The sequence below is a fragment of the Protobothrops mucrosquamatus genome, unplaced genomic scaffold (assembly GCF_001527695.2).
Source record: "Protobothrops mucrosquamatus isolate PMUCROS unplaced genomic scaffold, P.Mucros_1.0 scaffold3100, whole genome shotgun sequence".
Taxonomy (NCBI): domain Eukaryota; kingdom Metazoa; phylum Chordata; class Lepidosauria; order Squamata; family Viperidae; genus Protobothrops; species Protobothrops mucrosquamatus.
This window is the reverse complement of record NW_015389108.1, coordinates 129,673-141,193: the sequence shown is the minus strand read 5'-3', so window position 1 is coordinate 141,193 and position 11,521 is coordinate 129,673. Positions and strand designations below refer to the sequence as shown.

Here is an 11,521-nt window from a genome sequence, read left to right as displayed (position 1 = left end):
GCTAACCATTTACCAAGTGAGGGAGGGATCTCCAGATCTTGTGAACTTGGAGTGCTTTCAGAAACAGCCTGTTCTTTCCCAGGGATTAGAGAATGCATTACACAGGCACTTCCACGCAACAGGTTTCACTGTAAAACTTCTTAATGCCGCCCATGTGCCCATCGATTCACTCCACAAGTAGCTGGAGTAGTGCAGTTTGCAAACTACGCAGTCCCTGGGAGTTGGGCAGCATCCACATTTAATAATAAATAAATGGGCCATTATAGTTGGATAACCCTATCCCAGGGGTAGGCAACCTTGGCTCTTTTATGACTCATGGACTTCAACTCCCAGAATTCCTGAGCCAGCCATGCTGAAGGGAAAGGAAGAGATTTCCATGCTTAGCCATGCTGACTCAGGAATTCTGGGAGTTGAAGTCCACGAGTCATAAAAGAGCCAAGGTTGCCTACCCCTCCCCTATCCAGAGACAGGATACACACCCTGTTTTCTGTCATGCAAACTGCATCCAGAATGTAGCATAGAACTAGTGACATCAAGGGATCTCCTTCTATACAGGTAATCCACAATGGTATAGGGTTTCCTGCCTGAGAAGGGGGTTGGACTAGATGACCTACAAGGTCCCTTCCAACATCATCATCATCACCATCATCATCATCATCATAATTTATTTCCAACCAACATCTGGATTGTTTTAGGATTTCTGTTTAATGTGTTCGATGATTTTTTTAAAACAACAACAACAATATATTCCTAAAACTAGGGTGCCTCTTTGCTTCATTTCTAAGCACAGGTAGTCCTCAACCTATGGCCACAACTGGGTCCAAAATTTCTCTCGCTAAGCAAAACAGTCCTTAAGTGACTGTTTTTGTCCCATTTTGCATCCCTTCTTTCCACGGCTGTTAGGTAAATCACTGCAGTTATTAAGTTAGCAACAGAGTTGTTAATGAATCTGGCCTTCCCATTGACTTCTCTTGTCAGAAGGACGCAAAAGCTGATCACGTGACTCCGGGCCCCCACAACCGTCATAAATACGAGTCAGTTGCCAAGCGTGCGTATTTTGATCATGGGCCTGTGCAACGGTCATAAGGGTGAAACACAGTCGTAAGTCACTTTTTTCAGTCCCGTTGTAACTTCGAACAGTCACTAAACGAATGGTTGCAAGGCAAGGACTACCTGTAGTGAAGCTACTCTACTGTTAGTGAGGCTTTCTGATGGGTGTGTCCTGGTGCCTTTTAGCTTAATTCTTGTAAAAACCAACCCTCAACGTTCATTAAAAGAGCGTCAAGTACTGTAGTTGCCACCCACAAGAATTTTAATACTTTAATGAAGCCTTGCTGAATTGGAATGTTTGGGTATTTCCAAGAGAGCTAAGACACGGCAACACAATCTTATATAGCTTGTGGTGTTTTTTTTTGTGAAGCCTGCGTGGAACAAGTTTTTTTTTTCCCCCTTTCTTTTTTTGAACGGGAACATTCTGTCTATGTGCGTATTTAATAGCTGCAACTGAAATACTTTGTAACCAAGGACAATGTCTATCATTTGATATTCTCTTTCTTGGTATTTATTGCCGTCCTTGATGTTGTTCATCTCGCTGTTGTGCAACGAGAGTTTACTGAAGACTCGTTTCTTCTGGAGTGGAATGCTGGACGTGTAGGCTGCGATGGGAAATACTTGCGCGTCGTTCACAACTCACCCAATGGCACCATTGTTTTAAAGCTCTGTGGACAGTAAAGCATGCCACATTGGGTCAGTGTTTGCAGGAATTTGATATTCAAGCCGCTCCGAGTTACTTGAAGGTCTCGTTTTTCAAGAAAAAAGAAGAAGAAAGATGGGTGTCATCCCCTTTTCCTTGGATTTTTCTGCACACGTGAACAGAATGGACTTTGTATGATTGATTGTTGCGCAGCGGTCTGGAAATAGAGTTTCTTGCTCAATGAGGACTAAAACTGTAAACAGGATTCGGGGCCGTTCAAGGAAAGCAAACCTCAATGGTAAAATACAACTCCAAAATGAAATTGCATGCTTTTACTGGCTTATTCTTAGTTATCAGAAGTAAGCCGTTGAGATAAAACTGGCTTCTTGTGTATCTGTTTCAACTGCCTTCCTTTAAAGTAGGACTTGCTCAGATAACTTTACTTAGAAATGATTATCAGTGTTCTTTGTGTGTGGTTTTCCTCAAACTGTACTTTTAAAAGAAGAGTAGATTTGGTTCCATAGCTCTTAAAGTATTTTGTGTATTGACTCTTCTGTATAAAATGCTAGAAAAGGGAAAAAAAACATAGGTACTACGTCAATAATCTTCTACCATAATACCTTTTTTTTTATTGAATTTATAATCCGTATTTTCTTTTGGATGGTGCTAAACAGAAGAACTATGGAATCAGCTGTTAGATAGATGATTTATTGTAAGCCAGTCTATTTTTTCCCCTTATTTATTAGAAAAGGGGGGGGGACTCTATTAGCTTTGTTGCCCAAATTACTTGTTCCCCAACCATATGAAGTGCCCACTTGACTGCCATCAACCAAGTTTTCTTGTGGATGTGCTAGCTAATTGTGAAACCTAATGCTAAAACCCAAGTGATACAGAAACTCGGGTAATTTGTGGATAATAATTAGCTGTAGTAAGTCATTTGCTCCACCCTCTGAGCCACGGTTTAGCATCTGGCTTAACCTGCAAGGTACTATTTTGTATTGGTATTGTTTTGGGGTGTGGGGCTGGAGAAAATTGCAGGAGATACCCAAAACCTGAGATCTGCCCATTTCTTTCACTGAAAAAGCACAGCTAGTATTTATCCGTGGGATGTCCCTAATCTCCCATCCAACTTCTGACCAGACTCAGATCCGTCTAATAATTTCATCCAATCCCTGTGTTATGTTCCTTTGACATTATCCTAAGGAATTTTCAGTCTCCTGGTAAGGAAAGCTTTGAAAACAGCGTTGTAAATAACAGAGATCTTAACGGTGTCCCGGTGGTCAGGAGCTTATAGGCAGCTAAATCGTTTAAGGGGTTGAAGGAGGAAACAAGGAATTCCAGTGATATTAAAACGGATCTACAGTTTCCTAATTGCTACTCCACAACGCCAGAGATTTAAGGAATACAGCAAAATCTGCCGGGTGCTTTTTTCCAGAACAAAATGTTGCATGCTAGTAATTACTTTGCTGCTTTTTCATACGATTAGAAGAGGTTCTTCCCACGCTTAAAAGGTAGTACATACATGAGTGGATTTGGCAATTACGTGTGTCAATAGCTTCACTCTTCTCAACGAAGTGAAAGCACTGGGGTAATTTTATGCGTGCAGTTTGTGACCCTCATACTCGGTGGTTAGGTAAGTCACGGTGAGCTATTAGAAGACGCCAAGGGTTAATTCGGTTACTTTAGTTTCTGCCTCTTGTGTTGGCTCATTGCTGAGTTGTGTACTTTTTGCTCCTATTCTGTGGCTGGTTCCACTGTTTTTTTTCCCCTCTTATCCTTTGCAGACAGGTCTTACAGCCATAAGAAACCCTCTTCCCATACGCCTAGGACCTGGTGTAAATAGACTTGAGTACCTAGCTACGTATCATTAGTGCAAGGTTTCTCTGCTCTCTTAAGGAACCTGTATTATGTCATAGAGCCCTGTGGAAGATTCCTAGTGGTTGGGATAAGTACTGGGCACTTCTCCCTACAACATCTCTTCAGAAGTAGCCAAGATCAGTAGTGGAAGACGTGATGGGGAGAAAGGAATGGGGGCTACCCTTAATCTGTTCAATTTTGGCAAGATGGGTAAAAGTCCTCATTTTGTTCATAAGGTTAATTCACTTATCCTTTCTTTTATATAACAATGGTAAGGCTTAAATAACAAAGCGAAGTGGAAGGAAACACGGTACTACCAATTTCCCGATTAGATTGTTGGCTTCATGATCTAAGAATGTTAGTACATGAGATTAGGGTAAGAATGTTGTTGTGCAACACAATGATGCCATCATAAATTTAAGCATGCAGTCATTGCTCAAGGAGTCAGGCACAAGGGATTGTTATTGCCTCTAACATAGCTGTAATATTCAAACCAATTGGCTTAGAAATAGACACAGCTGCTTGTTCGCTCTGTTTATCAGGGTCCACATGATTTATAGCAGTGGTGGCGAACCTATGGCACGGGTGCCAGAGGTGGCACTCAGAGCCCTCTCTGTGGGCACGTGCGCCATCGCCCCAGTCCTAGGCCTTCAGCTGGGTTTTATAAAACCTTTTTGCTTTAGGCCTCCAGCGCCGTGTGCAAAAAAAAAAAAAGGTTCAATCAATCAGTAAATTTCAACTTCTCGTGGGAAAAAAAAGATCTTGCAAAGTTGGAATTGAGTGATTTAACTTTTTAGTCCCACCCAGTCTGCCGTTACCACCGCAGCCACGCCCACACAATGGGCCACACCCACACAATTGGCCACACCCAGCCAATGGGCGACACCCACCCGGCACCCGACGATGCATAAGTGGGTTTTGGGTTGCAGTTTGGGCACTCGGTCTCTAAAAGGTTCGCCATCACTGATTTATAGTTTGCTATTGTTCATTGCAGACTGCAGCTAAGGGCTGCAAAAGTCAGGCCAGGAAAGGATACACTGCTTGTGATCTGATGGAGTTACCATATTTTTTTTACAGGATCCAATCTGAATCGGTCACCGGGACCAAAGGTTAATTCTTCCAAGCTTTTGGGTTCATGCTGGATTCCAGTCCATCGTCAGGGAATTCCTCTCTCTCCAGAATATGTGTTGGGTTGCTCTATGTCAGGGGGGTCTTCAAACTTGCCCCTTTTATGACTTGGGGACTTCAACTCCCAGAATTCCTCAGCCAGCGTGGCTGGCTGAGGAATTCTGGGAGTTGAAGTCCACAAGTCATAAAAGGGCCAAGTTTGAAGACCCCCTGGTCTATGTGTTGTATTTATATGGTTCCTGGTTGTTTTTTAGTTTGCTGTCTGAGGTGTAATATAGCAACACTAGTGAACCATTGAACCTTCATCTGTGTTCTCTTCCCCTCTCTTCAGCAAAAAGATTAAATCTATCACTGTCAACACTTAATCACTATTTGTTATACGAGTATGTAGGAATTTATGTCAGATTATTAGATAGCGCAGTACTTACATAGTAGCTATCAGGAAGAGCACCTGTCTTTTTCTCTCAGTAACATATGGTAGGTAGGTTTTGCAGATTGAAAAATTACCTGAACAACTGGTTATTAAATAAGATTTTCCTATTACATAACATATACACAATAATTCTTAGGGATGAGCCTAAACCTAATCTCATACAGTCTTAAAATATTGGAATCCAGATTCACATTTGGCAAGTTCATTTGGGAATTTTGAAAGTGATAGTTCCAACAGATTTAGAGGTGTTGAAGATGTTGCTGGCCAGTATCCTGAAGCTAATAATAATAATAATAATAATAATAATAATAATAATAATAATAATAATAATAATAATAATAATAATAATAATAATAATAATAATAATAATGATAAAGTTGGAAGGGACCTTGGAGGTCATCTAGTCCAATCCCCTGCTCAGGCAGGAAACCCTATACCATTTCAGACAAATGGCTGTCCAGTCTCTTCTTAAAAACTTCCAGTGTTGGAGCATTCACAGCTTCTGGAGGCAGGTTGTTCCACTGGTTAATTGTTCTAACTGTCAGGAACTTTCTCTTTAGTTCTGGGTTGCTTCTCTCCTTGATTAGTTTCCATCCGTTGCTTCTTGTCCTGCCTCCAGGCACTTTGGAGAATAGCTTGACTCCCTCTTCTTTGGGGCAGCCCCTGAGATACTGGAAGACTGCTATCATGTCCTCCCTTGTCCTTCTCTTCATTAAACTAGACATACCCAATTCCAGCAACCGTTCCTTATATGCTTTAGCCTCCAGTCCCCTAATCATCTTTGTTGCTCTTCTCTGTACTCTTTCTAGAGTCTCAGCATCTTTTTTACATCGTGGTGACCAAAACTGGATGCAGTATTCCAAGTGTGGCCTTACCAAGGCCTTGTAAAGTGGTATTAACACTTCACATGATCTTGATTCTATCCCTCTGTTAATGCAGCCTAGCACTGTGTTGGCCTTTTTGGCAGCTGCAGCACACGGCTGGCTCATATTTAAGTGATTGTCCGCTAGGACTCCGAGGTCCTTCTCACAGTTACTACTATTGAGCAGGGTACCCCCTATACTATACCTGTACATTTGGTTTTTCTTGTCTAAATGTAGAACCTTAATGTGCTTGACTTATGCAGTGAAGTTACTAACAAAACGACTGTCAGTCTCTTCTGTCAAGGGCTCATTAGAGCATCCCGCAGAGAGAGCGGGATAGAAACGCGAAGATACTCATCGACTTCCTAAAATTTGCTGGACCAAATCCTAATTCCAACCTAAAGCGATCAACTATTCGCATAAGCTCTTTATTTTTTATGCTGGCAAATTGAAAAGCTTCAAGCTTGACCCAGAGACCTCTGATTTACCAGATTCTGCAATTTACTTTTTTGCTCAAGGAGGTAGGGGAATTGGAGAAATGTAATTCCTTTATCTTCTGATTAATATTCGCCCGCGTCTGATGTCTCCGTGTCTCCTTCCTTTCACTTCCCTGTTGACTCTGTTGGTGAGTCAGACCATTATTTTTGTCACTTGCTTTTATGTGGCTCTACTGCTTTTTTTCTTTTTCTTTTTGTGTGACCTGATGTCTTCTCGTTCAGCAGCACCTTGTAATCATTAGGTGACCCCAGTGATCCAGGGAGAAAACAGCAGTATACCTTGAGCTGTCTGAAAAATCATCTGATCTTCACGGTTTTCTGCATCTGATCTGATTTGTTTTTCAGCATTGGAGGGCAGTCGCTTCCCAGCATGGATAATAGCTGTGCTTTGTTAACTACCTCAAGCTTGGCCAATTTGCAACCAGGAAGAATTTAAAAATAGAGCACATGCTGCTGAAAAGCTGTGAGACCTATCCATTCCGGCAGAAATAATAGGGCTAGGGAAAGAGAGAGCCTGTCAAACTTTCTGCCTTGTTGGGATCTTTGCCTCCTTAGTCTGTCAGCCAAGGAATCTTTGTACCTTAGTCATAAAATGCTTTTTTGCATCTCGGTGGGAAAGTGATCTGCATCACTAGAATAATATAGTAGGCTTATTATGTCTGGATATTGCTTGATGGAGAAGATATTGCGTGCTGGAGAAGACTCCTGCGAGTCCCCTGGACTGCAAGGCGATCAAACCGGTCAGCCCTAGAGGAGATCAACCCCGACTGCTCTTTAGAAGGCCAGATCCTGAAGTTGAAACTCAAGTACTTTGGCCACCTAATGAGAAGGAAGGACTCACTGGAGAAGGGCCTAATGCTGGGAAAGATTGAGGGCAAGAGAAGAAGGGGACGACAGAGAATGAAGTGGCTGGATGGAGTCACTGAAGCAGTAGGCGTGAGCTTCAATGGACACCAGAAGATGGTAGAGGACAGGAAGGCCTAGAGGAACGTTGTCCATGGGGTCGCGATGGGTCGGACACGACTTCGCAACTAACAACAACAGCAATTGCTTGATGATGATATTATCCATTCAGTCATGTCTGATTGATGATTCTATGCGCCAGGTCTCTCCACATCTTCCAATCTTGCACTACTGCTCTGAGTTGTTCTATGCTCAGGCTATTGTCAGCTGTTGTTCTTTGGTGGCCTGGTTTCCTTTTACTGCTAACAGATAACAGATAGTCCTCAATTTATGACCTCGGTTGAGCCCAAAATTTATGTGGCTGAGAAATTCGTTGAGTATTGCCCAGTTTTACGACCTTTCTTGCCGCAGATGTTAAGTGAATCACTGCAGATGATAAAATAAGTAACACGGTTATTAAGTGAATCTGGCTTCCCCATTGACTTTGCTTGTCAGAAGGTCGCAAAAGGGGATCACGTGACCCCGGGACGCTGCCACCGTCCCAAACGTGAGTCAGTTGGATATAAATCACGTGACAAGAGGATGCTGCAATGGTCCTAAAGTATGAAAAATGATCATAAGTTGCTTTTTTCAACGCCGTTGTAGCTTCGAATGATCACCAAATGAACTGTTGTAAGCAGAGGACTATCTGTATTGCTTGATAAAAATCCAAATGCTTCTTAATAGTATATTGAGGCATGAGGTCGGGGGTCTTCAAACGTGGCTCATTTATGGCTTGTGGACTTCAACTCCTCAACTGGCTGAGGAATTCTGGGAGTTGAAGTCCACACGTCATAAAAGGGCCAAGTTTGAAGACCCCTGCATGAGGTAGTCAAATAGTTTGGATTCACAAATAAGCTAATTTGTCCTCTGGGTTCGTAAATGTCTTATGTCCTGATTCTGTACCTCACAAGTTGTTTTTTTTAAATGAAATAATCTTAAAACTAGCCATTATTGGTGCATTGTACAAATGCAGCTGCATATTCCTTTTACTAAACCATTAACCATATGGTGTAAACCCAGGCAACATGGTTAATAATAATAACATGTGGACTATTTCTCTTTAACTTGATTGTTAAAAAAAATCTTACAGATAGTTTTCTGTGTACAATATAGTGGTTCTAATTCAGAAGTTATTTAAGAAACTTTTGTCATAAATCCTACATTGTTAACAGTGGATCGAAATCCAGATATTGTCCTATATAAATGAAGGCTTTAGCACAAACAATGCCTCTGTAGCTATTGATGATATATTATCTTTATATTTTATTGGAAGCGCTATTCAGATTTTCTTGCTTTACTGCCCAGATTCCTTAAATAAAGTGCATTTCGCCACGGATTTTAATTTCAGAAGGGCTAACTTGAACCAGCATTACTAATACATTATTTTTTTAAAAATTGCTTTGTAATAGCTTGCCAAAACTACCAAAATAGGTATGCAAAAATATTGCAAAAGACAGCAGATGGAAAATGGTCAGTTTAAATGCCCAATGCTTAGAGACCCTTTTTTTTAAATCATCAGTATTATGTTTATAAGGAAGAAATATTTTTTTAATATATATAGATATATTTTTCTTTAAATGCCAATCGTGAAAATGCAGCTAGATAAAACCTGTCCATCTGTATCTGTTTTCTCCCCCCCCCCCCCAGGTTCTGATGTTGAACAGGATGCTGCTGTTAAACTTGCTCAAGAACGTGCTGAGATAGTTGCCAAGTATGATCAAGTAAGTTTGTGTAATTTTTAAATAATTGTGTCATGGGCTATTCTACTCTCTTGGACTGAGTAATAATGATTATCCCAGATGTCAGATGATGAACAAATAAACATCAACACCTGCCCCATTATCTCACTCGTGGCTGATCACTGTGGTGCCCTCTGTTTTCTTAATTAGCCATTGTACCAACGTGTTGTAAAAGGAAGAGTGTGAAAAGATTCACTCTAGTTCCAGGTAGGAAATAGCACCTGTCTTATTTTGTAATATTTTGTAATATTTTTGATATTGCAAAAGACAGGATGTTTCTGGGGGGGGGGGGAGAATAAAAACATCTCTTCTGTGATTTTATTTATTGATTAAATTTATACAGCACCCATCTCACTGCTAAGGTGATTCTGGATGGCTTACAAACAATAAAAAGATAAATATAGAAACAATTAAAATGTAAAGAAATCGTGTAAAAAGTAGAGCCAAAGGATGGGTCACAAAAGGGGTGAGGTCTTCTTTTTACTTTGTCAACCACCTCCAGCAAAGAGTACCCACATCAGGGCCCCAGTCTCACTTCTGGTGGCAGGATGTTCCACAAGGTAGGGACCACATCAGGAAAGGCTCTTCTCCTTGCAGCTGCCAGCTGGAATTCCTCAGCGATGGGTCCCACAGTAAGCCCTTCTGCTGAAGCAAGGGGGGTGGGCTATAATCCCATTAGGGTGGGACATCTGCTGAGGTAAATCGGATCCATGCCATAAAGGGCTTGAAAGGTAATGACCAGCACCTTGAATTGGACCTGGAAGTAGGCTAGGAACCAATTTATTGAAAACATTTCTTCTTCATCTCTCAAGCACTTACCCTCCAAGTAGTGTATACGCCAAAAATACATTCAAATAGAAGAAAATATGATGATTAAGTGAGTGAAGCCAACCATAAAGAGATTTAAGAAGGTGACAGTCATCATTGAAGCCTGCTCTGTTGGAGTCTTTCTGTTCTCCCCCATTAAATGTACCCTAACATACCATTTAATATGATAATAAGCGTGTTCTGTTGAGGAGAGGGTAAGAGATCCCATGAAACAAATAATCTCTTTAGAACAGCATTTTTTTTTCTAGTCCTGGTCAGGCAATTGGACTTAAAAGTCATAAGCAGAATACAGGCGGTCCTTGACGTAAGGCCACAACCAAGCTCAGAATTTCCATTGCTAAGCGAGACAGTTGTTATGTGAATTTTGCTCCGTTTTGCAACCTTTTGTTGCCACGGCTGTTAAGCAAATCACTGCAGTTGTTAAATTAGCAACACTATTGTTAAGTGAATCTGGCTTCCCCCATTGACTTCGCTTGTCAGAAGGTCACAAAAAGTGACCACATGACTCCGGGACACTGCAATTGTCGTCAATATAGGGCCGGTTGCCAAATACCTGAATTCTAATCACGTGACCACGAACTGTAGTTATTTGCTAATATTTCTTTTGTAGCTGAACACGAGATGGATAATTACTACTGGAGAAACGGGAGGAGCAGTTCGTTAGGAGAGTTCATTAGGAAAAATTATAGTGCAGATACATTCTCCATTGTTTGGCGGCAACCCCATTGTGTATCTCTGTTGAGAGAAGGCCTGTGCACACCTATAGATGATTTGAATATGTGTAGTTGTAGATAGCTGTGGGAAAGACACTCGGACCCATGGTTCTTCTCAGTGGTGGGATTCAAATACCTGAACAACCGGTTCTCTTATTGGATGCAGGCCTGGCCCTCCAAGGCCTAGAACAGACTTCCGGAAGTGGCATCCACGCACTTCCAGCGGGCGGTTCTACTCCTGGGAGGCCTCCTTAGATTTCCAAGGCCTAGAACAGACTTCCAGAAGTGGCATCCACGCCCTTCCGGCGGGCTGTTCTAGGGCTGGGAGGCCTCCTGCAGGCCTCTGAGGCCTAGAATGGACTTCCGGAAGTGGCATCCATGCACTTCCGGCAGGCCATTCTAGGCCTGGGAGGCCTCCTCCAGGCCTCCGAGGCCTAGACTAGACTTCTGGAAGCAGTGCGTTCAGCCGGTTCTCTGAACTCAGCAAAATTTAGCTACTGGTTCTGCCGAACCGGTGCGAACCAGCTGAATCCCACCAGGGGTTCTCCTCCTCCAGCGTTTGTGGGTAAAAATAAGGAATCGCTGGTGAGGTTCCGAGGACACCAGCAGCTATTGTTACGTGCTGCGCCATAGGTAATAAATTTAGCAAGATGAATTAATGATGTGTGTTCTGTGCTTTCTATAGGGACGTGAAGGAGCCCAGATCGAACCTTGGGAAGATGCGGACTACCTGCTTTACAAAGTTACCGATAGATTTGGTTTCTTGCAGTAAGTTTCGCAGCTTGGCAAAGGAATGGCCTTCGTCGTCGGCTTCGTTTTATTTTC

General features: G+C 42.1%; 1 protein-coding gene across 1 annotated transcript in view; it reads left to right on the top strand.

Moving 5' to 3' along the window:
• The first annotated feature begins 1,393 nt into the window (after positions 1-1,393).
• The window catches only part of USP6NL (USP6 N-terminal like), a 65,869-nt gene continuing 55,741 nt past the window's right edge, over positions 1,394-11,521 (top strand). Inside the window, exons 1-3 of the mRNA XM_029286208.1 lie at positions 1,394-1,991; positions 9,064-9,137; positions 11,382-11,464. Of these exons, the coding sequence (XP_029142041.1) occupies positions 1,934-1,991; positions 9,064-9,137; positions 11,382-11,464 (215 nt within the window). The 5' untranslated portion in view covers positions 1,394-1,933. The remainder of the gene's footprint in view (positions 1,992-9,063; positions 9,138-11,381; positions 11,465-11,521) is intronic.